Here is a 26,349-nt window from a genome sequence, read left to right as displayed (position 1 = left end):
AATTTAAACTTAAGCCTTGAACAAACAATACTCTTTTTTCCCCCTCAAACATACCTTTCAACCTTAAAAGATGCTGAGCATCTGAACATAAACAAACCAGAGGGAACTGCGTTTCCCCACCCTCATAGATTTCCCCTTTTAGTGTATTCATTCAGCGTTGTCAAACGATCCCTGTGTTGTGTGGAGTTTTGCAGTCATGCCTCACTAACCCACTGCCGTGTTGTCGTGGCAATGGAGGAGGTTGCACTGTTCACCACAACAAGACTAGTGCTCTAATTTCCAGTCTGACCCAGTCCACTTCGACCCATCCCCACATTATATCATTCATTTTAATGAAGCATTGATGAAAGTGTATCTGTATGCGCATATGGTGTTTTGTAGACAGAGCTCCTGACTAGATATCAGACATGGTAGGGATGCTTCTGCTTCACTGTGGTCAGGGGGACTGTTGGGCACACGTGGGCAAAAAAAAAGAAAGAAAAAAAAAAGCCAGATCTGCTGAGCGGCAGAAAGCTCTCAATATTTTATCCTCTAAGACAGCAAAGAGAGCGATGGAGAGCGGGTTAGAGAGTACCTCAGTATCTAACAGGAAATTGGAAAATAAATTGAGGTGACAAAGCAGATTTGCATACTGTTGTACTTGGATAGCATTTGCGCTAAGAATGCAGCTTGTGTGGGCTTCCGATTGGCATCAGGAATTATGGTGTTCCTTGCTGAGGGTTTTCTTTAAGTTATAGAGAAAGCACATCGTAATGAATTCTCATAAATCATTTGTCGTGCTGCGTGCAAGACTCTTCATTCACAGCTTGATTACAAGTGCTGCCTCATTCAGGTACAGCAAGCAGCATCTCTCATTTCTTGTGTTACATTTCTCTAATTGGTAGTATATCATAACTTTAAAATTAACTAATTTTAACTAATTTCAGGATGATGTAAGCACACAGTTAGACCTTAGTCTCCACTGCACAGTGATGGCACTAAAGCTTTTCTTTCCTAAAGAATTTCCATTAAATGCCTTTAATTCTTAAAATTAGCATTTTTAAAATAACGTTATCCTACAGAGAGAAATGTACAGCCAAGCAGAATAATCTAGGTCCAGCACACCAGTTATTAAATTGCTCATTCTCATGTTAGCGTTAGCTGTGTGTGAATACTTTTGTCATGTGACTGCTTGGAATTTTCTGGGATTTCTTGCTGGGTTTATTACAGAATTCAAGGTGATTTGTTCATTTTTTCATAGATAACCATTCAGTGTTTTTGCTGGTATCAATCAAATATCAGTGCTTTTAATCAGCTCAATGCCATCTGCACTACATAGCATTTGTTATCAGCTATGAAAGGAATGGGAATGTGAAGGATGCTGGGCATTGGTCCTTCATGCTACTGTTGCAAGATACTTTTTTATTATTATTTATTTATTTATTTTTGGTACTGTTTAAATAATACTGTTGACTTATCCTTAAATACAACACGTTTACATTTTACAGTAATGTAAAATGATGCTACTTATTAAAATAATTACCTTTACATATCATTAGTATTTAACTGTAGGAGTCATTTTGATGGTATCGCAGTGACTTTTTCTAAGACGCTGGTATTTTATGATTGTCTTTGTCTGCAGAGACCGCAGTGATTCAATAAGGGGCTTTGAAATGGTGATGATTGTAGCAGGAGGTAGTCATAGCCCTCTTGGCCAGTTGGGTTTTTCCGGTGAAAGCCACAGTAGCCTGCAGTCTACAGAGGTTACAGCTGATCAATTGCAGTCCCTCCCTCTGTCTACTCATTTCATATCCCCCTTTCCCTCCCCTCCGTCATTCTCTGCTCTCACCTCCTCACCCTCTGAATGAAAGCCCATTACCGGCCAACTGGATCCCAGCAAGGCTAGGGCACCTTCACGTGGTGCTCCCCTCCTTTGATCCCAACTCTAGTCTCTAAGAACAACAAAAGGGGTGTGTGTGTGTGTGTGCGTGATGAAATGAGTGAATTTTTGTGTTCAGTGGCAGGAACGCTTAGAAGAGGGTTTAGTGACAATCTTGAGTTATTCTCTGCAGACAATTATTGAAGTTGACATGGAGTCTCGCCGTAGTTGCTATGTGGCTGCCACTGGCAGGACCTCAGGACATCCTAAATTTCTACTAAACCGAAAGAGGAAAGAAAATGTGTTGAGGGCTGCCAGCTGAAGTATTTCAAGCATACAGGATCATTCTTGTGCTTTCAGCATTTGCTGGAACCTTTAAACTGGTGACATCAGTTTCAGTCTTGACTGAATACAGTTTAAATGTCCTTCCTCTAACACATTGGATCCAACTAATCAGGTAAGCAGCAGGTTTAGTTGCTGTGCTTAGAGCTGAAATGCGGCAAACTCCGATAGACTACAGATCTCCAGGGACACAATTGATGACCCCCTGCTTAAGCTTAATCTACAAGGAGCTTATTGCCACAGCTGTAATAAAACCTCATTTTTCCAACACAGTAACTTTAATGGTGAAGAGAAATCATTCTTAAACTTTAACATTCATTACCATAACAAACGTATATTACAGCAATTTCTGTAAAAAAAAAAAAACTGTATCATTGTATAGCAGTGTTTAATGAGTATGACATTTTTGCTCACCATATTACCATACAGTGATGCTAATTTCTGATAGCAGCTCAGTGCACATTTCTCTATAATATTAGCATCAGCTAATGGTGCCACACTGTCCTCTGACATTGGATTTAATTAGAGCAGCTCTTGCCAAAAACATATGCATTTGAAATATGCTATCATATTTTAGGATCTGGACTTTACATTTTATGAACATGTCATGAAAAATTGATTATTATAAAAAGTAAAGGGCAGTTGGTTTTTATAAATTATTCCTCCAATAATAATAATAATAAAAAAGTTTTAATAGTAAAACAGCAGTATTTTCCCTGAGATATTGGGTTGTTATTTGCAGGTGTAGATATGTGACATACACCATGTTAATGGATCTCAGGTGTGGATGCAGTTGAACAGTCTGTTGTGAGTAATTTAAGACTAGAACAGGTCTTTCTTGAGGCTGTGTGGTTTACTCAGAGCTGTGCTCTGAAGCTTATCACAATCACAGTAAGTACACATCTGAGTGTAATGAGAAGAGAAGTGATAGCTGTGATTGTCTGATAGTCTATTTTCCTATTCTCTCTCTCTCTCACGCTCTATCTATCTATCTATCTATCTATCTATCTATCTATCTTGCTCTTGCTCTTGCTTGTCTCAATCTCATATCTCATTCTGATGAGTGAGTCATCTTGCCATCTGCTGCTTAGTGCCATCCAGCCTTATTACCAGTCCTTTGTTTATCAACAGTGCTCCCCTCCAGAGATTACCTAGTCTGTCCTCTGTTTTCCACCCCTCTCTCACCTGTGTTCATGTCTCCCCTCCTCCTCATACGTCCTAGTTCTCGCTTGGTCATCTTTCACAAAGCATTCTTTCTCCCCTTTCCCCTGTTGTCTTTCTTTGTTCATGGGGCAGTTTCTTTCAGTAAAGCTATTCTTTTCAGCTCTCTGTTTCACATATATTTGCACATAGGCTTGCAGGCCACTAATCTGTCATTCTTACACAAATGCATTGGTCAGTAATAGTGACACTGCAAGTGAGTTTTGTTTGAACTGACCCTCCTTATCTTTCAGAATCAGGATATTGTGTGTTTTATGATTTAAGCATAATACGTTCTATGTAGCTGCAGCTCACTGATTCATTCATTAGTCTAAAAGGCAGTCATCATTCCACTTCATTTCCTACTTCATCACAATGCAGAAATGCACTTACCAACATGTTACATCACAAAGCGCTCTGATGCAGATTCATTTCATAGAAAAAAATTGTGATCTTTTTCCATGGTATCTTATGTATTATATAAGCAATGTCACAAACAATCATATTATTGTGGGAGATTTCTTTGTCTGCTGCATTTGCATGCGATTTCGGTTGTGCATGCAGTATTTTATTTCTAGAAGAGACAGATCTATAATCCCTATTAAAGTCAGTAGCAGGGATGTCAGCAAGGCTTGGGTCTCCTTCACTGATAGGCCTGGACTCATCGGAATTGGAATAGCTATTTATATCACGCTCAGTGGTTCTGGATGAAATTATGTGCTAATGATATCGCGTTGTGACAGCAGAGTCATTAATTAAACACAGCCACCAACAAGGGGACAGGCAAACATTGGTCCAAAGCCATTTTACACTTCTTTTTTTTTGCACAGTGAGGTTTTCTCTGCCAAAGTATCTTATTAAGGCAAAGCACAGTTCAGTGTTTTAAGAAAGAAGCATTTTGAAAGGAATGCAAATAATATCTTATGGCCACCTTGGGCAAATAAAAAAGCAGATTGTTTATGGAAAACTCTGTGAGGTAACAAAGGTTTTCTCAGCTCATCTGCCTACTTTATTATTTATCAGTAGCATTAACACCAAAGAAACATGAAACATTACAGTTAGTGATACAGACTCAAATTGCAGAAGTAGACACACCCTCCATCCAAGTCTATGCAAATTCTGGTTGAGCCTTGGCCCTTTGGTGCCGATGTTATATAATGTACACAGATTAGTACAGAAATATGGCTATTAAGTACAAATTTTCTGTGTCTGAAAATTCAACAACTGAATTTAAAATGTTTTTTTCTCAGTCTTAATTGTCCTTTTTTACAATATAATTTTTTGTGTTTCTTTTTTTTTTTTTTTTTTAAAAAAAAGAGATATGCAATGATATTCACAAAGGCATTGGAAGTTGTTTGCACCCACTGCTTTTCACAAATCTCACAGCTTTTTGGACTTGTGAAAAAATCTGCTTTAGGAGCAGAGTTAGCAGTCCGCTGGCCACTGGTCAGAGACAATAATGACGGTGCTCCCTCTGTCAACACCAGCAGCAGCTCGAGGATGTTTTAACAGACCACTAGCCACCAAGCAGCTGCAATGAGAACATGCTCCCAAAGGCAAGCAGCAGTTCTGGCTACTGGTGTCAACTGGCATAGAGGCAAATACCAGGGCTTCCCTAGTCAGCAGAATCAGCTGTTAAAATCCCACAAATTCAGCAGTAATGAATCATCCATAGTCCACAGAAGAAACAAGCATGTTTATTGCTGTATGGTCCATTGAAGACATCATCTGCTAAAGAAATGTATGTTCTGTAGTACATAGTAGTTTATATAGTGTTTCCTGAAGAATATTTCCTGGAATGCCCTCATCCACATCAGTAATTTAATGTAATCATTAGATTATCACACAGGTGGAAACGCAGATCCATTCTTTAAAGGTTCGCTATTTTGCAAAAACTTACACCAGCTCTGGCATGAGCACCAGCACTTTGCTTTTGGAAGACTGGTAACAGTGTAACGGGAGACAGATGCAAGAATGGAACTTGATTTTATCCTTTGTCCTGTAGATGAACTCTATTGACAGTTTTGGTGATATTCCATGGTTGTTAAGGGTTCCATTTTCTCAGTGTGCTGGTTTCATGGTGAGGGAATAAGCCTAGTTTAAGCCTGTACTAGATTTAATCCCTGTCCACGAAACCAACCCTTAATCTTTTGATCCTTTTTTGAACTCCAGTTTTGAACGTTTTTTTTTTTACTTTTCCTTCCTTATGTAAGTGGATTATTTTATAAATATATAATCTCCCAAGAAATGTCTCCTGACATACATAACTTGTGCTTAATTTGCTGAATTACTAGAAATTAAATAAATGCAGGGGTGGTTTCAGACTTTTGCGCAGTATTGTATGTGGTTTGTTCTGTGCTTTTAAATAACAATGCACTATACATTAAAAAAAGCACATTACAGTGAATTGTGCATTGATAATGTTCCTGAAACCGTGTATTCTCTATATTTTACTGTTCTGTATTTTAAAAATGCTATGATATTGAATTTGAATATTTAAATCAGCATTGAAACATTGAAGCCAGCAATGCTCTACATTTGAACTTTACAGCATTAAACATGTCTACACCGTTGGAATGCTGCATAACCCAGATTTGGTCCTGAATAAACAGAAGGCTTCACTCTACTCATGAACAGGCTGAGGTTGTTTCCTCGTGTTTGATGCACTGCAGTTTCTTTTGTCTCGCCTACTGTTGTCAGAATGCTCCCGTGCATCGCTGACAAGCAACTGACTGGTTCTCCAGGTCATTAGGAGCTCTGCGTCTACTTATGCAGCTTGCTATCTCTGACTTTCCAACTCCCATATCACAGTAGTTCTGCCTAGGAAACACTTTCAGTGTAATGATTGTAACTGCGCTTACCATGTGTCAGTGGTATTCTTTAAAGATTTTGTACTTATTTTTACTTTCTCTGGATTGTTTTTTTCTTGATAGCTGCTCAAAAATTGCTGAATAACCTTTCAGCATTTCAATAATCTTACAGCAAAAATAATTAACATAGTGTGGCTGTTAAAGCTTTTAATCTGCATGCCTTAAGATATTTAAGGACTCATATGATACATACTTGGTGGTGTTTTTCTGTTTTTCTTTCTGGTATGTGTTTTTTTTCAGGGATGAGTTAGAATTATGAGAATTAGGCCACAAGGGCAGTAACTACTAACACACACATGTCCACCCAGAGGTGGACAGAGAAGAACTGTCGCTCATATCACACAGAAAAATGTAGTGCCAAGCATGACTCAATATCTTTCCCTTTTACCCTTTTTCTTTTATTTTATCTTCCCCTAGTCCCACAGGTGTACTTCTAAGAAACTGAAGCTTTTTTATGGAGACACACGTTCATAGTTTACCCAGAAAGCAACTGCCTAAAGTGGTAGCAGGCAGAGATAGTCATGGGGTTTGGCCACTTGCTGTGTGTTTCAGTGGAATAGTGGCTGGAGATTTAGAGCTGAGCATGATTTTCCATTCCTTGTCAACCTCATCCCCATCACTGTATGTTATACTGTGCCGCTGAGACTGCATTGCCTATCATGGACTTTGATGTGAGTCACATCTCACCTCACCTCAGCAGTACAGGCCTGCTGTGAAGTTCCATCCATGCTCAGAATTACTGAGAGGAGAAAGCCTCTGACCACCCTTGTGTTTAGTCCACATCCTCAAAAAATCACTCATGTGGTGCTTGCCCACAACGTTGGCTTAAATGACCCCTAAGGGATGCTGTTACAAATCCTCCCAGGCCACTGAAATGCAGTGTGTGGTAGGTATGAAAAAAAATGAAAGAACCTAGCATTTCTTGAGCCAGGGATTTTTTTTCTTTATACAGTGCTTCTTGTCCTGAAGTCAAAATAGAATGGATTTGGCATGAAAACAATTATACATTGTAGTAGTTTAAGAAGGGAATAAACAACTGTGGAAGAGAGTGTGTGTATATTGGAGGTTAGATGTTCTTCTCATGTAATGTTCACACCTAGTAAATGTGTATTAATGAGGTGCCATGTCATTAGCACATCATTTTTGTGGAAGGTGCTTGTGTTTTTATTGCTTCTGTTTCTGTTTGCGTGCCTGTTTGTTTTAGACACACCCACGACCTAGCACAATATTACTAAAGTGTAAAATATGTGCATTATGCCTTAAAAAAGGTTTTCTTCAAGCAAGAGTTCCTTATTAAAAGCAGTATGTGTTTTGAAATATATGCATACATATGAATGACTCTTCATCATGCCTAAGTATTGATTTTACATAGACTGCACTAAAGTTTATTATTATTATAATTATTATTATTATTATTTAAAAGGGGCGGCACGGTGGCTCCAGGGACCTGGAGGTTGTGGGTTCGATTCCCGCTCCAGGTGACTGTCTGTGAGGAGTTGGTGTGTTCTCCCCGTGTCCACGTGGGTTTCCTCCGGGTGCTCCGGTTTCCTCCCACAGTCCAAAAACACATGTTGGTAGGTGGATTGGCGACTCAAAAGTGTTCGCAGGTGTGAGTGTGTGAGTGAATGTGTGTGTCTGTGTTGCCCTGTGAAGGACTGGCGCCCCCTCCAGGGTGTATTCCTGCCTTGCGCCCAATGATTCCAGGTATGCTCTGGACCCACCACGACCCTGAACTGGATAAGCAGTTACAGATAATGAATGAATGAATGAATTATTTAAAAGAATGTCTTCTCAGTAAGCATGGTACTTGTATCAAATTATATAGTTACAATAAATCTAAAAACATAAATACATTAAAATAATAATATAATAATACCCCCCCCCCCTCCTTAGTAGTGTTGTGATCTAATGTGAAGAACAATGTATGCTTCCAGATACTACAATAATGTTGTTTGTTTTTATTCGAATATTAGCGGTTATATTGTTTATGTTTTTGAGCAAATCAACTATGACTGCGCAGATAAATAACTTTTTATATCTCAGGTGCCTAAAACTTTTGCACGGTACTGTAGGTTGTGAATATGAAATTAGGTTCTCAATACTGTCATAAATCTTCAGTTACTCAAATGTAATCATTTCAATAATGAAAAACTTTCACACTAAAAAAATACGATTGCATTAGATGAAATAATGAATAGAAGATCTGTTTTTCACCACTGCGCACTGTCACATTTTTAATCATGATAAAATATTACAACGCAGTGTTACACCCATAACGCTGACTGAAGGGTTTACAAATTACTGCGCAGTCTTTAACAGTACAGTGAACTGTTGTTTACCCTGAGCCAGACACAGATGTTTAGGGACATATAATAGTTAGCCACATTTGTTCTGGTGGTGTGCTTTAGATACACCTTTAGATATTTCATATGAGAAAAGAGTTGCAAGGAAAAGATTATAAGGAGATAACACACCTCTTCAGAGTTTACACAGCCATGCCAATTGCAGCCAAATATAACAAGCTCAGAAACAAAAGAATATAATTGTTATCATTTACTCTGTAGTGATTCTTAGTCTTCATTGTCCACAGTAGAAGTGTAGAGTTGCATGACATAACTCTGTGGTGTTTTTGAACAGCTTTAGATATAAAGTTCATGACGTTGTCCAATTACACAATGAAGGTCCTCAGGTGTCCTGTCACTCAGATCTATTTCACCAGGCAATAAATCTGTTTATTGCAGTCAGAAGCTTATAAAATAACAGACAATGACTCTGTCAAACCCTTGGCCATCCTATCTGCAAAGTGGAAAAAGGGAAAATAGTAGAAGGAGAAACAAAATGTCTTTCTCAACTAAATCCAGCTCACATCTGACTAAGGTCAAGAGCTGCATCCCTAAAGAATGAGAAAAATGGCAAGCACTTAGATTCCAGCATCACATTTTTCAGAATCTGCCCTGCAGACGGAATGTGGCAGATATGAACTACACAGGGAATAGAATGAGAGATATACCACACCATGCATACTGGAGCTTTATGGCAGCAGCTTTGGATTGTTGGTTTATGACATGTATTGTTTTTATGTTTAGCTGTTGGCAAATTTGGTGTGCTGTTATTTTGTTAATGTTTATTTGTGCTTCCAGTACAGAGGCTGATTATCACCATATTTTAATTTGGTATGATCAGAATAAGTGTGCTATTGACACAGATTATCAATGTTCATTCTGAATGTTTAACAGACTGTGTTCCTGTGGGTTTAGTGCACATTAACTCGTGTGATGTTTGTGTTCAATTCTTAATGCAGTTGTCTTATGTGTACGCTTCATGTAAGCAGATGTAAACAGACATTTCTAAAAGAAAACAAGAGACAGTTCTGAAAATTGATTGTTTTATTTTTAGGAGTGTATATTGATTGACCTGTCTCCTCTTTCTGCAGATATTTATGCTCTGGGCCTCAGCTGTCTGGAATTGTGGATGCTGAGTCTACCTCGAAAGGCAAAACAGCAGACAAAGAGGCATTTGGGGGCAGCCAGTGAAGTTTAGCCTGAAGGAAGTGGAGTAGAGATGCGTACACACAGACTTGATTAAAATGGGGTAAGTTTGTATAGATATCCCACAATGATCCTTAAGGGTTTCTTTTCCACACCCAATCAGCAGAGTGGTGCATGTACACACACACACACACACACACACACACATACGCCAGCCCTGTAATAGAAATACAAGAACTACTGCACAGCTGAGGCCTATCACATTCAGCTTCAAGACAGAGCAGTTCAATTTAACCCTCGTATAAACTGAGGGGGAGCGCAAGCTAAGGCTGATACCCAATAACTATATGGACTATGAAAATAAACTGAACTTTTTCTTTATTTGATTTTCTCTTTTATCAGAGATTAGTCTTGATTTAATAAAAGTCCAGACAAAAAAAACTTTAAATATGAATATAATTTTTGGAGAGACATTAATGAGGAGATTATTTGTAAGAAGTGGAACTCCTAGCAGGCTGAAATTATAAAGAGAAAATTATAAACCTCCAATAATGTCACTGTCAGAAAAATACTGCTTTAAGCTTTTTTCTTGGAGAGATAAGATAACATAAAACTCAGCTTTTACTCAGATGTAAAAAGTCCACAGATGTTTCCAATGTGAGAACACAACCCTTCATCACGCACATAAAAGAAAGAGTGGTTTTTACTCAAATTAAAGACTTGCAGGTATTCTTAGAGCAACGAACTGTCCATGCTAGAGCCCAAACTTTAATCTCAATGAATTCTAAGAAAATGCCACCAACTTCTAAGACAGAACTTTGGAGACAGAATTTCTGCAGATTTCTTTAAAAAAGAAAAAGCTGAAAGCAATTCTCCTAAAAATTATGATTGCAGTAACATGGAATATGGGCACTCAACATTTTGGAGTTTACACAGTGCTGTATCTTGGTGCCGCATTAATTCATCGTTGTTGTTTGTTATGTTCTATTTATTTCCCAATCTATCTGTTGAATTTCCCTTTCTGTCACTCTAATTCGGAGTGGTTTGGCAGTGATAGCATTGCACTCTTGTACAAGCCTTTATAACTCAGTGAGTGACTTCCTCAGTCAGTTACAGAGTGTCTACTATAATTCGATTCAAAAGGGAAAATAAAGCATGTGCCTGTCTATCACAAGCAGAGACAGAGAGGTGGGCCCTGTGTGATCTGAGCTGTGCTCCACATGCTCATTAACCAAGTTCCTTATGCTAATCAAGTGTGTTCATTCACACGTCAGCAGTTTTCACACACATCTAAAGAAAACAATGGCACTGCAACAGAGGCATTTAACTACTGAGTGAGTGGCAGCCTACTCTTCTACCAGGATAAAGCATGATTTTTATGCAGCACATTAAGATTCCAAGATAAACAAAGGCAGTTTTTTTTAAGTCTTTATCTTTCAAATGTAGCATGCAAATTAGCCTAGTTTAACCAGAGGCGCTTCAGTGAATCTGGTTTAATTAAACTGGCTTCCAAATTTAATTGAACACCTGAACATTTCAAGCTTTCCTTTTGTTGTCATTTAAAATGGCATTCCCTGATGTTGTCAATGCTTTTTTTTTATCTACAGTCACACCCCTGTTGTCATTCCCCCTGACAGGCATTATAAGAGAAACAAATTATGGTCAGAGCAAATCCAGTCTTATCTCCATGCTATATGCACCATCCTGATTCAGCGCTTCTGTTTCATAGCTCTACCTTTGACCCTGATAAATGCTTGAGATTATAGATAGATATTAGCCTGGCCGGAGGCCAAACGATTTGTACTAATTACTGAAAGAAGAAGTATGCGGTGCTCTTCTGTTTAATTCATTGCGCTCATCCCATTAGTGAAATGACTGCCAATGGCGTGTGTAAAGTGGCTCTCTTCATTACTGTCCCTTCACATCAGATTCTTTTCTCATCCTTATTTTCTTAGTGACAAGAGCAGAGGAAAAAATCTCCTTTCTGAACTGATACCGCAAATCTAAAAAAGTCATTTTTAGAATATTACTGCAATTATCATAGTTTTAAAAGTGCAACTGGATCCAACTGCAGCTGTTGTTTGACATTCTGTGTCCTTGATTGTCATATCACAAATTCTGGTAATATTTTACAATCCTTACATTTTGTAATGTCTTAATGTAGAGATTATTTGCAACATTTTACAAAGGACATATGTTAATGAGCCCATTATAATAGAATATATTTCCCCATTTCTTTAAATTTAAAGTGCATTACAAATAAAATGTATTATTATTATTATTATTATTATTATTATTATTATTTTCTAAAAGAGTCAGATGTAGTTTTTGCAATATTTTCTCATATTCAGTGTTTCCATGTTCCATATCTACCTACATTCAACCTACATTTCAATTTAGCCCTGTCCATTCATCTGCTTCTTGAATGAATTAAAAAACAACCAATCAGAACAGGTATTTTTCCAGGAATTCATGCTGTGCATCTTCCATGCACTACACAGGTGTCACCCCATGCTTAAAACACACAGAACATTTCGTGTGGTGAGAACACATCTGACATGTACAATCTCCAGCTGTATCCTACATGTGTGAAAGGGCAACTCAGGGAAAATATCCTGACCTGATTTTCCAGAGTTTATATGGAAAAACAGATATTGTAACAAAAACAGCCTGTTTTATTCTAATTCTAAAGTAGAGAAGTTAGAAAATAGACATGTGATGGTTATAAAGGTGGTTTTGCTACATAAACCAACCTAAAAGCTAATAATATAAAATTGAAATCTGAAGAATTATTTTTACTGTCACCTTAGTTTTTCTTCCAAAGCAGTCTTTCTTGAGCATTTGGGAGCAGTGAATAATTGATATTTAAATGAGCTGTGGAAGTCAGTGTGAAAGCCCAGTGTGTAGTCATCATGCCAGTAGCCCTGTGTGTTCTGATTTCCACAGGGCTGTGATCCCCGTGCCTCTCTCTGACGGATGGTGGCTCATGCTGTGGTCATGCCGGATGTGAAGGCTCTGCCATGTGAGTACTCCCCAGTGGGCTCCCCTGCTGGATGCAGCATGAACCTGGAGCCCTGCCTTAGTGAGCTGCCAGACACTCTCTCTGTCCTTAGCCCCCCGCTGTCTGGATTCCCCTACCAGAGCGCACCTTCCTTTCCCAACCTGGACACTCCGGCAGGTCGCTGTGCTCCAGGATGCAACAACAACAACAGCATTCTTGGCAACTTGGGGCTCAGATACTGCTCCACCAGCAATGTGAAACCCCTCAAACAGCCTGAACCTCGAATGGGGCTCTTCTCTCAGGGCTATGTGAACTCCGGCAACAACAGAATGTATCGCAGCCTGGAGAACCTGCACTGGAGTTCAGTGAATGACCCTGGCATTTATGCTTATAGGAGTGTAGAAAGTGAGTTCATTCTCCACTGTACATCTAGCAGTCAGTGGTATGATGGACCTCCACACGGATCGCACATCTACAGTATGATGCACCACCCTGAGAGCATGGCGTTCTGTCCCCGCCGTAACCTTGCAAAGAAGGATTTGCCTCTGTTCCCTCAGTGGCTCCTTCCTTCAATGGAAGACAGGGGAGTAAACGGAAATGGGCGCAAAGGTCTAAGAGATAAGCTCCGCCTGCAGAGCACTCGTGTCACGGAGCCTCATAAGCCCCTTCGACCTCAGCCTTTGCCTAACAGCATCTCATATTCTTTTTATGATCCGGAAGCGGCATTGCGCCATGGTCGTCCTGTCTCCCCAGGGCTGGCAAACAACCAGAAAGAATTGTGTGCCCACCGTATCACCAGCCCGGAAGAGATCAAGCAAGAGGTTCTGCGGCGACTGCAGCTGCGCAGGCAGAGGAGCACTCCTAACCTGGCACTCAGCTCAAGTCAGGAACCCAACCTTGGCAAATCTTACACCTCTGAGCCACTAAACAGCACAGCCCAGACCACTCCAGAGAGGAAAAGGCCTCCCATGGGCCGCCTGCATATCCCAACCTTTGAGGAATTCAAGAGGATGAGGCAAAGAGAGTGCGGTCAGGGCCTTGGCCCTTCCATAACTCCCAGTGGTGGAGAAACCAGGTCTGAAGAACAGTGCAATAAAGGAAACAGTGAGGAGAATGCAGAGTCAGTGACAGACAAATCTCAAAGTGTCACAGAAACTGGGCAAAGCTGCATCACCACTGAAGATGGCCAGGAGCACACAGATGTCAGTTCCTCTGTAGAGATCATGGATGGACCAATCTGTACAGGCCCTGCACCTCGATCTCCTCTGCACTCCCAGACTGCTGCTGCCACAGGAGATACGCAAGCCCAGCGAGCATCAGATTGTGAGACTGCAAATGCAGCCCTACTCCCTTTCCCTCCCCGCCGGGAGGGTGCTGAGGGGCCACCCAGCTGTTGCCCTGCTATCCTCCTGGATGGGACAGAGCTTGCTAGCTATGGGGCAAAGATCTACAAGATGAAGGAAGGCCTCCTTGGATCAGCCCTGGACCTCATAAAGAAGAGGTGAGTGCATAAAACCAAGTCTCTACTGGCATGCTACATGCAGATAATGTATTTAAGCATCTCTCTGCCTGAGAATTTACTTGTTTTACACACTGAAGGTTATACTTTTGTTTTGCTATGCTATTAAAATATTATATAAAATGCTGTATTTACAAGAGTCTGCATTTGTCTCCAAGAAGTTTTGGACAAACTCCAATAGATTATAACATATATTTTGGTTTGTCTAAAAAGGTGTTTGACATATTTTCATCTTTATTTTCACATAAATTGCAACGTGTGTAGATTTTCCAAATCCAGGTGTCCTTTAGTGCATGAATAACATTTTTCTTTCTACAAAAACAAGAAAATCCCTGGATGTATGTCCACCATTTTACATGGGACGCCCATCACAGGAAATGACTTTAAATTAATTTGCTCACTCACTTCTTCACGTGTGGACTCCACAAATGGCTGTCACATCACTGACGCTTTCTTGGGCCTCTTAATCTTAAAGCATATGATACAGTAACCATACAGACTACAGTGTTTAATTTTGAGACCATATCTATCTATTTTGCCCTATATAGTCTAAATCAGCATCCTTTCAAATTTCTCATTTCTCTGATTTGCTTTGACATATTGTGCATTTTAGAACAGCAATATATGTCTCTAGCAAAATCAGTGAGCCAAAAAGAGTGTTTTTTTTCTTGAGGTTCATTATCGCTCATGAGCATGAAATTGAAAGTCACAGTAAGTCTAAGACATTTTTCCGCATGTGAAGCATTGGTGGCCTTGTTTCTGTTGATTTAGTTTGGCACTTTTGTGTGGTTCAGACAGTGAATATGGAACTGTGAACACTGGTTCTCTGTCCTCATCTCTTATGCGAGGGTAACTTTGCAGATGGCAGGAGGGTCTGGATTTGCCCCTGTAGCATTCTGGCACCCACTGACAGCTGTTATGGGTATATTGTTTGGTGATTAGCAGTCTTAAAGTTCAGTCCAGGATAAAGGTAGAAGCAGAGTTGAGGAATCAATATGGATATGGCTGTTTGTCAGGCTAGCAGCCTGCTAGCCTCTGATTCACTGTGAGCATTAGAGGTAACAGACTGCCGGAGTAAAAAATGTAAGCAACATGGTTTCTTCTGCTTTTATTCCCAGACGTAGGGATTAAAGTTAGCTCTCAATGCTAGAGCTGATTAACACTCAGTTACTTTCAGTAATTGATTTGAAACCATTTTCAGTATCATATTAGAAATTAATTAAACGAAATTGTGCCAGTGCATGAAAAACTATTTAATTATTTTAACTATTTAAATTATAGCATGTTTATTTTTTACATGCCAAATGTTCCCTACATTTAATTTTTATATATTTTGCCTAGGGGCAGCAGGTAGTGGAGCAGCACGTAGTGTCGCAGTCTCACAGCTCCAGGAGCCTGGAGGTTGTGGGTTTAAGTCTCGCTCCGTGTGACTGTCTGTGAGGAGTTTGGTATGTTCTCCCCATGACAGCATGGGTTTCCTCCGTGCGCTCCGGTTTTCTCCTACTGTCAAAAAACCTACATAGGTGGATTGGCGATTCAAAAGTGTCCATAGGTGTAAGTGAATGTGTGAGTGTGCGTCACCCTGTGAAGAACTGGCGCCCCCTCCAGGGTGTGTTCCCGCCTTGCGCCCAGTGATTCTGGGTAGGCTCCGGACCCACTGTGACAGAAATGCCATTCATTCTTTTTTATGATATGTGTTATGAAAACGTGTATAATATTTAAGATCCATAACTATATCCGTGTGGAAACTGGAAGGTTATTTATTTAGATAATTTTATTTAGATTATTTATTTATTTATTTAGCCCCCTCCAGGGTGTATTCCCGCCTTGCGCCCAATGATTCCAGGTAGGCTCTGGACCCACCGCGACCCTGAATTGGATAAGCGGTTACAGATAATGGATGAATGAATGAATTTATTTATTTAGATAATTTATATTTATTTAGACAAACATATATATTTCAACTCTCCCGTCACATTCTAGTTCTATCCTTTTGTTTTTTTAAACTTTTAAACATTCAGAACATTCATGTGTCTTAACAGTGCTCCGTGCTCCAGTAGTGTTCATGGTTGTGCTGTCAGCAGTATTCCAGGATCATATCTATGCAAATGCTTCTTTGTGACGTGTTCTGCATTAAAAAGTATGGACCTGAGGCATCAGACTGGAGGAGAGGTGAGGGAGATGCAATTAAAGAGAAACTCATAACAAATTAATCTAGAAAAACCTCCTTCAGCGCAGAGACTAACATAAGAATATACCATACATGAGAATCACAAGCAGTGGAATTACATTACACCTGCTGAGGTTCATTAGGGTGTCTGTGGATTAAAAGTGGTTGCTTTGACCTGTATTGGTCAACACATATTTTGCTTATTTTCTATATATATCTTATTTGCTATAAACATTTTTTTAGTTTATTATTATTATTATTATTATTATTATTATTATTATTGCAAGCAGTATTTTTTTTACTATGTACAGCAACCTTTCATCAGATTTCAGTCATACCACAGTTATGGTGATTTTCCATGTTGGTAGTAGGTTGAAAGCTGCACATGGGATATTGCAGTGCTTTCAACAGTGAAATAAAAGGGATGTTGATTTTTTTTTTACAGAAACATGAGCACTACATAGATGTCTGTCAACTGATATGGCAGACTGGGGCAGTGCACGTTCTCCTCAGATGCGTTAAATCCATCACTGACCCTTGAGTAAGGGCTTTGATTGTCAGATGTAATGCTGGAAGTACAAAATAATCTACAGCTGGCCAGACAAATCCAACAGTCTTTCTCTGAAAAGAAAAAACTGCAGATATTGTACCTTCAGCATAGTGTTTGGGATTTTACTTTACGTTTTCCTTTATTTCCAACAATAAAACGAAAATAGCACACACCAGGCTATATGTTATCACCAGTAACATTGTTTCTATGGTTCCGTGTGAGGATTTATAAATCATACGATATTATAAATCATCATAGTCGTGGTTTTATTGGCAATAAGATATTCCCTCTCATGTTTCATTACTTAAATAAAATATCTCCTCCTCTATTTGCAAATCTACAAATACTGACTAAAAGATTAATCCAGGCCTTTGAACAGAATATTTCAAATAGTTTTAAAGAGCTAAAAGGGGGAAAATAATTCATGTCAAATTTCTCTTTGCTGTATCGTAACTGTTAACCCCATAGACATTGGGTCAGAGTGCAATGCAGAAACAGAGAAACATTTACACAGAGAGACACACAATCATGCACAGGCACAAATCTAACAGATCTGTTTAGCTGGTTCAGTCACAAATCCTCACAGCTTGTGAGTTCAGGTGTTAATGTGAATTGAAGCATCTAATTGCCCACCACCCCCCAAGCTCTCAAGCCCATCTACAGTGGGCTGCCTACTCAGTTGTCCCTGGAGAGCATGGGGGATGTTCAACCACATAGTTCAGAGAGGCAGAGGCAAGAATTATAATTCCACATTAATAGACCCCTCTCTCTCCCTCTCTCATCCTTTATTGCTCCCCCTTCTTTATACTCTCTCTCTCTCTCTCTTTCTTTCTCGCTCGCTCTCTTTCTCCCTCCTCCTCCTCCTCCTCCTTCAGCTGCAGTGCAGACATCGGCCCCGAAGCCCCCGTCAGGGTGTCACGTGACCCAGACGACGGCGCTGACATCATCACTCCTCAGCCTGGCCGTCAATCTGCCCACGTTGCCATGACAACGCTGGCCTGCAGAGAAGAGGCTTGCACTGAAACCACAGGACAAGAGGGAGAAAAGCCAGCAGAATGCGTAAGGCAATCCCCTTCCCCTCATACACACATGCACACATGTCCCTCCTTTTTTCTTTATTTTTTTTCCCATCATGACACACACACTCTCTCTCTCTCTCTCGCTCTCTCATCCTATAGCCACTTTCTAGAGCTCAGTCATGCATGCACTAGATAAAGCAGTTGCGTTGCACACACAACTGTAGGCATGCAGTAGTGTGTGCCGAGCCGCGACTCAGAAAGCCTCCTGCGCAGGATTAGAGGCAGGTCTCGCCGTGGTAACCGTGCTTCTTTCCATTTGTATGCAAGGCTGAGAGGCGCATGAACGCGCTGCTCCATCTCCTGCTCGTTCTGTTTGGAATGCTAGCCGGTTCTTCATTGCGCCACATGCGTTCCTTCTCCGGCGACTGCTATCTCGAAGGTTGGAGTCAATATTGATTACATCCTTTGGTCATCCGAGGTCATGTATTTTGTATCAGGCTGTGGGAATTCAGCGCATGCTATCCGTGAGTGCTTCACTTGCCATTGTGCCTAGTTTGACTGTGGGTTACCTGCACCAGGTCTGATATGAATGGCTGTTATGTCTTTTCATGTCTGTCTGTAATTAATTAGAATAACAGCTGCATGTTTAATTATTCTGCGCTACCTGAAACCTGAGGTGTCTGGTTACTGACGCACTGATAGCTGTTGAAAGCGTATCCCTGTCAAGCTAGCTTACTCTGTGCTGTTCTGTTAGATGTATTGTGGGTGTACTGTGTCAGATGCTGCTAAAGTGCTGATCCATGTCTTCGTAGAGGTCAGTGTCTGTGAATTATGCACCACTTCTTAGAAGTGAGCAGTTATTTATAATATCAAGATCATGGCTACACACATTACATTTAAACATTCTTGTTCATCAAATATGTATCTCTACTGCCATAGTGATCAAACAGCAAAATGAGATTAGTCTTTGTTATTATGTTTCATGATTGGCTAGTTTATTCTAAGATGTTTAAAAGGGTAGACTTCACTTTCTGGGACTCCATCCTGTAAGGTTTCCAAAGCCTTACTATTGTGTGGCTTCGGGCTGTCATTTAAAGCAGTGTAGACAGCATCCTGCGTACAGATTCTGTGTTAGCATATTAAAAGCTTTGGAAATTGGACACCACTTGTGGTTGATAGGGGGTTTTCTCTGATCAATACTTGAAACACAGTGATTCTACCTGTGACTGCACTTAAATCTATTTGGTGTGTTTACAAACCTCAGAGCCTCAATCTTTTATTGTAACACTACTGACTCATTCATTATTTTGTTCCTCTGGCAATTGCTATGTACTGAAAGCTGATTTATCTCTTTTTTCAATCAGCGCATCCCTGGGTCAGGATGCAGGCGCTCCAGTTCAGACGCAGCCTATGAGACAGCAGAGTCTGTGAGGGCCCAGCGCGAGTGTCGTCTGCGGCCCCACTATAGCGACCCCATGCCCGCTGATGCTGCCAAGCGCAAGCAGCTGGAGATGAAGATTGCTGCGGCAGCACGGCTCCACAGTCAGCGCAGGGACAGAGAAAGTGGTAAAACCAATGTAGTTCACTACTGTTTACTTACTTTAACCCTTACTCTTTGGCCACAGAATCAGAAACATGCACCACTTGTGACCTTTAGCTGACATTCATTTCCATTATATTCTTTCAACTGCCCTGACACCTCAGGGGCTGGTTTGAGATGATTAAAGGTACCAGGCAGTTATATTTCCTGATTTAGCAGCCTATGCATTTTACCAGCGTATGTTTTTACAACGCTTGATGAAATATGTTTTTGTACCAAAAGAAGGGTATTCTTTTCCTACATACATCATTCACACACAGACCAAAGAGTAAACACAATAGTTGACCATTTGTCAGGACAGATTCTTAAAAGAAGCAACATAAAGTGATGAAACTGACTAACCATACTCTTCACATGTCCCATTTAAGTGGTCACATGTGTACAAAATGCATTTCTCAACCTTTAGAGAGCAGTGAGCATTTCTCATAACCCTAGGCTATCACTTTAGTCATTCCCACTGCAAATACATTCTAACTCCAAAGACTTGCCCTTAGCTTTTAACTTTGTCTCTGTTGGTGTGATGCTGCTGCGGCTGCAGTCAGTGCCCTTGGGAAAGCTTTTAAATTTCCAAACCACTGCATCTCTAGTGTGCCATTCTTTTTTTTTTTTTTTTTTTTATTTCTTTTTATTTCCTGTTAAAAAGACCATAGAGTTTTCACTGCCATTAATGATCGTCATTTTGTCCACAGTACTGTTTGTATTGTTAAAATTGAATATTGTATGTTTAAGAGTAGAATGGCAGCCCAAGATATGAGTGTAAATGTCGTTACAAAGCATAAGTGGTGTTGCATCATTCAGGGAACCCATACAGATTTGGAGTAGTCTACATAGTGAGCTGTTATAGATCCTTTTTGCAGAATTGAAATCATGTGAAATCAAATAAAATATCCTTTCATTCAAACGTTGGGAATTGTTTTTCATGATCATTTTTCTTTTGATGATTTTATTTATAGTAATATCAAATATAAATTATCCCAAAAATATACCAGCCATGCTAAACCAGTTTTCTCTGTTACATTGGTGTTTAACAGATTTATGCTTCTTGTGTCTGTCTATGCGCTGTGTGTGTCAGGTGTATGCACAGTTAGGGGGCGTTCTGAGCCACGGGGAGAGGCCCGAAGCGGAAGTCTAGGGGTGAACCGTGCTGGTCAGCACCGTTGGAGCACGGTCAGCAGTCTGAGTGCAGACAGTGGTGTAGTGGGTTTGAGTGATGAGCGTGAGGATGAGGAAGAACCACGAAGGTCCCGACGCAGTGCTGGGGCAGAGGTGGAGAGAGTGGACAGTGGTATTGGCCCTGGGCTGGCCCGAGGCTGGAAGAGACCCTCAGCATCTCTGAAGACCTGGGAAGCCCACCGGCCCTGTCCAGACTGTGGAGACAGAGAGGGCAACCGAGGAGAGGGGATGTGTGAGCGATGTTCAAAACTAAGGACTGAGCGCAAGGAGGCCATTCTGGAATTCCTTAACACAGAAACCAGCTATGGGGAAGACCTGCGCATCATCAAGGAAGAGTTCTACTGCCCCATGCAAAGTGCAGGCCTACTCACAGCTGAACAGCTGACTGTGGTCTTCAGCAACGTGCAGGAGCTGATTGATGTAAATGACAGGTTCACAGAGCACTTGCAGGACAGCATTGACCAGGCTCTAGATCAGGTAAGTAGGACAGTATGTGTTAGGTAGATATATATATATATATATATATATATATACTTTATTGATCGCAGGGAGAAAATTCAATTTTAAACATTCCACACAAAATCCCCAATGCCTGACGAGCAGAGCTGAGTTTGGGCAAACTTAGTAATTATGACTTTTCTCAATTGGTGACTAAAGTTCAAAATTCTAATCTTTTCTATACATTAAAGATCAAGCCTCTTGACCAAGAAGATGGGAATATCCTCAATGTATGGCCTGGTCTCATTGACAAACACATCACAAGTTGATTTAACATATTTTAATGATGTGCAACCAACATATCTCAGTACGTTTTAAATCAATAAACTCAATCAGTTTTTCTGATGTCACTTGGATAAGATTAAGCATTCCTGTGTTAAATACCAAACTTGTCTTGCTTCATTGTTTTTATACATTGTGTAAACTGGATTTTGTAGTATTCTATTAATATAATACCTGTGCACGTATTAATTTAGATTGGCACAGATATCTTTTAGCAGGTAAAGTCTAAACTGCATGCCAGATTATTGTTTAGCACTAAGCATTTGAATAAATCTGGTCAAATGATGCAAAAAAAGCCTGATTGTTTGTATTCATCGTGCAGGGAGATGAGGATCTGCTAACTGTATGCATTGGAGAAATCTTCTTGGAGTTTGTCAACATGCTGCCAGCCTTCCAGACCTACTGCTTGCAGCAGTCTGCATCTGTCAACATGCTTAACACTCTTGAGAAGGAAAAAGAGCTGCTTAGGTACAAAGCAAAACATGCTACATGTTTTTTTCAGTTTTCACAAAATAGGTTGATGCACTATATAAATATCAGCATGGTTTCTGTCCAGCTGTCAAATTCAGTTTAAACAAACATCTAAAAAAATATATGACTATTAGGCAGAGAAACACCTCGTCCTATGGCAGCTGGTGTTTATATTTCTTAATATTTCTGTAGTTTGTTTCTATATATGTGTGGCTTTGATACATTTATATTGTAAAAACATGGAGCTAGAACACACTCATAAACAGTTTCTCAGGGAATTTTGATGACAGTATATAGACTTTATATTTCAAACCAATGTACTCTGAACTAAATATGAAAAATCAGCTGCAGAATCAGTTAATTTTGACTTTATCATAGTTCATTCATTCATTCATTGTCTGTAACCGTTTATCCAGTTCAGGGTCAGTTCAGCTTTCAGTACAAACCTTTGCTACTTTTTATAGAAGAGAATCGCAGGCAGCACAACTCAGTAGAACACCGGGACTGACCGTGAGCAGGAGAGACGGTTCTCTCTCCGCCGCTTCTCTGTCTCCATCTCCGAGAGACACTGCTCCCACAGATCACACAGATCAGAATGATCACACAGTTCAGAATGAGCTGCGAATGTGCAAAAAGTGCTGCCAAAGTCACGTTTGCTTATTTTTATGTTAAATTAGTTTATTTTTCTGAACTCCTAAACTGAGATCACATAATCACATAATTGATTTAGGCAGATATCGTATCGAAAGTTATCATTTTGGTATCGTGGCAAGATGTGGAAGGAAACTGGAGCACCCGGCGGAGACCACACGAACACAGGGACATCTACATATAACCACCAGTTCAGTTAACACAAACTTATTGTCTCATTATCCTAATTAGTTTTTATTCCTGCAGTTCGTAGCAGTTATTAGAGCAGAAGGGGGAAGAAGGGTGATCTGATAAAGCCCCCCTGTGGACATTGAAACCCCTTGAAGCTAATCTCTGTTCAGCAAAGTGACATATTTAGAAGTATTGCTTTAAAAGTTAGACGTAGTTCTACACCCCCTTCATTTAGTAAATGAGGGTCTATGAATAACTAATTACAAACAGTTAATATAAAAGTTTTTTTTTTTACATAGAAATATTTTCAGTGTTTTGGTTGAACAACGTGATTGTATTTCTGTGAATATGAACACGTTTGAAATTTGGCATCTGCAACTCCAAAAAGTTTGGTACAGAATCTGGTTTTTCAGTGTGTTAATATATATGTTTGTGAGAAATATTAATTGTTGAATTTTTGTCATGCAGTTAGGCCAAGTCACCCATGCCAATAAAAGAGGCAAATAAAAAAAAAAGCTGGTACTTTTTTAGCAGTTATCAAGGTGTTTTCACTTATGTCATGTCTCTCACACTGTCTGCCGTTCAGTGGGTCTGTAGCCTACCTGGAATCACTGGGCGCAAGGCAGGAACACACCCTAAACCGGCCAGTCCATCACAGGGCACCGCACACTCACACATATAGACACTTTTGCATGACCAATCAACCTACCAACGTGTGCTTTTGGACTGTGGGAGGAAAGCATATCCTACACAGACATGATGAGGACACATCCGTCAGTCACTGGAGGTGGGATTCCAACCCACAACCCCAGGACTCTGGAGCAGTGTTACAGTAACACTACCTGTTGCACCATGTACCACCTCGGACCTAAATTCTTTGACAATATCCTTGCACTGTTTCCTCTTATTAAGTTTCACATTCTCTGATACATTGTAGCACAAAGGCTTGTGAGCCAGATCTAATCTTTACTTCCAAAGACTTTTTTTATATTCATCTGCTTGTAAGAGTTGGAATGGTGGTTGGAATGTTTTGTATTGGTGTTACTTGAATATTCTCTACTTTTTCACCCTCTTTTTTTGCCTCTATCTAAGGTCTGTCACATGCATCAAATTCTAAATAAAAATTTCAGGTCTTCTAATCTAATTGCAAAAACTTTTCTTTCTCTTGCCATCTTCCAGGATATTCCTTGACGTGTCACAGAACGACAACACCGCCCTGCGGCGCATGAACCTGCGCTCATTTCTCATGGCTCCTCTCCAGAGAGTGACCAAGTATCCGCTGCTGCTGAGCCGCATCAGCAAGGCCACTAATGAATGTCACCCTGACTACGCCCGGCTGAAAGAGGCCAAGAGCAGAGTGGAGTCGCACCTGGAGCACATCAACATGAAAACCAAGCAGGAGGGCACAGCCACCTGGTCCCTACGTTCCTTCCGCCGTGACAGCCGCAAGAACCGTGAAGTCATCAACATTGAGATGAGAGAGATGTCCATGAAGACCGTGGGCTGGGCTCGCGAGAGCACGCGCTTCATCATGGAAGGCCCGCTGCAGCTCTCTCAGCCTGCGGACGGTCAGTGGGTAAAAAAGGGTAGCAAGTCCCTCAAATTCCAGAATGTTCAGAGTTTGCTGATGGTGTGCACACAACGCTGTACAGAAGGAGCCCCTACAGTAGATGGAGTAAGAGGAGAGCTACCAGAGGCCGTCGAGATTGTTCGAGATGGTGTTCTAGTGCTGATAAAAGATAAAAGCAGCGGGAAGTTCACTGTGTTGCGGGAGCCTATCCGTCTGGCCAACTGCGTGGTGTCGTCTGACCCTGACTGTGATGATACTTTCGAGGTGCTGGACATCCGCCGAGAGGCCTTCGTTTTCCGTGCCTCTGACAAATCACGTACACAGCAGTGGTTTCGTCAGATCAAGAGATATGCCTGTGATCTGGGACTCTGGAGAAAAAGACGCAACGCACTCCCCAACATTATGATCAACACCAGCCAGAGTCGCTCCTGAGACTGGGCCCCTCAGCAAGCACTTCCCCACTCAACCAAATTCTGCTGTAAATAACAGAAAATACTCTTTCAGTTGCCAGTATTACATGAGGAAAATCAGATCTAATAGTTCTCGTTCCTAGAGAAATGTCCTTCACACACTTCTCTGTGGAAGTTTCTGAGACTTAAAAAAAAACTAGATAATGATTTGCACAAATGTGCACTTTCTATAATTTAGCACTGGATATTGCAAAAAGACAAAGATGAGAGCAGTTTCAAGTGAACTTTCAGTTGTTTGGCAGACCAAAATGAGGATGTGGTTGGAAACATCAATGGCCACTGATTGTATAATAATTTCTTAAAGAAGTAAATGTTTTGAGTAAAGACTTGGTTTTTTGTTACAAAAAAAAAAAAAAAAAGCATGGGTGAAAAAGTTTGCAGATTATTGTTGAAAAATGGACTCTAATGTGAAAATGTCCTTTTCAACAATCATGCACAAAAATGAATCATGTGTGTTGTGTGAAGGAGAAACCAGAGCTCAGTTTTATTTTCTTTCTTTCCTTAAAGGTAAGTCACTGCCCTCTTCCGCTCTTCTCAGTAGTGTGCACATTTACTGTAGCATCTATTCCCACAGCCAGAGATGACTGAGTGGACGTTTGAGTTCATGTGGTATCTGTACCCTAAACGTTTCACCTGAGCTGTAATTGGACTCATGAAAACCATCACGTATAAATTGAGATTACTATCACTGTGCTGGGTAATAAGCAGCAATAATCTAGTTCTATATTGTAGCAACAGTAATGCTGGTATAAATCACCGTAACATCTTCAATGAAGCACTGCAGTAAAACGCCTTTCACTGTCCGGAATGAACCTTGTCTGGGTTTCACCGCTTTCCATTGCCTCTCTGTAGCTGGAGGTGAAATAGTATGTGATCGCAATAGTAGCAGCAGTGTAAGAAAATGATTGTGTGAAAAATGTGAGGCGTTTTGATCATTGATACAGAGAAGAGTAAAACCGTGTGCCTTTTGTTTGATACTAAACCCAACCCCCTCCAGTTAAAAACATGACAACACGGTTAACTTTGAGCTTTTCCCACATGGTGAAACTAATTAAAGAAATCCTCATTTCTGTTTGATGCACTTTAATAAAAAGCTCTTAAGTTTGGGGTGTGAAGACATTCGTTTTATTAAAAGCTTTACTATTCCTTTATTTCCAGATTGAGCTTTATAAGAATTAAAGGTCACAGTTCACTTTAAGCAATATCTACCAAATCAGTTATTTGGTTTAGTGTCAGTACTGAGAGATATGAAACGTCAATGTAAGCCAATGGATGTAGACATTTACAGTTTTGCATTAGAATAACTTTTCACCAATGGCACTGATACTGTTAAAAATATTACAGCTTCCATTGTACTCATCAGTAGAAGAGGGTATTAACCTGCCACATACCCCCACCTTAATTCTTTTATCTGAGACCAATCAAGCTGTTTTTTTTTTAATCTGC

At 40.3% G+C, this 26,349-nt stretch overlaps 1 protein-coding gene across 1 annotated transcript in view; it reads left to right on the top strand.

The window, feature by feature from the left end:
- The window catches only part of arhgef49 (Rho guanine nucleotide exchange factor 49), a 42,734-nt gene extending 16,390 nt beyond the window's left edge, over positions 1-26,344 (top strand). The window contains exons 2-8 of the mRNA XM_066685855.1: positions 9,704-9,861; positions 12,705-14,260; positions 17,874-18,057; positions 19,382-19,583; positions 20,690-21,267; positions 21,893-22,038; positions 24,043-26,344. Coding sequence (XP_066541952.1) covers positions 12,735-14,260; positions 17,874-18,057; positions 19,382-19,583; positions 20,690-21,267; positions 21,893-22,038; positions 24,043-24,865 — 3,459 coding nt within the window. The 5' untranslated portion in view covers positions 9,704-9,861; positions 12,705-12,734 and the 3' untranslated portion in view covers positions 24,866-26,344. The remainder of the gene's footprint in view (positions 1-9,703; positions 9,862-12,704; positions 14,261-17,873; positions 18,058-19,381; positions 19,584-20,689; positions 21,268-21,892; positions 22,039-24,042) is intronic.
- The last annotated feature ends 5 nt before the right edge of the window (positions 26,345-26,349 follow it).

This window comes from Hoplias malabaricus, chromosome 12 (genome assembly GCF_029633855.1).
Source record: "Hoplias malabaricus isolate fHopMal1 chromosome 12, fHopMal1.hap1, whole genome shotgun sequence".
Lineage (NCBI taxonomy): Eukaryota > Metazoa > Chordata > Actinopteri > Characiformes > Erythrinidae > Hoplias > Hoplias malabaricus.
The sequence above is the reverse complement of the archived record's forward strand: the minus strand, read 5'-3'. Positions and strand labels throughout refer to the sequence as shown.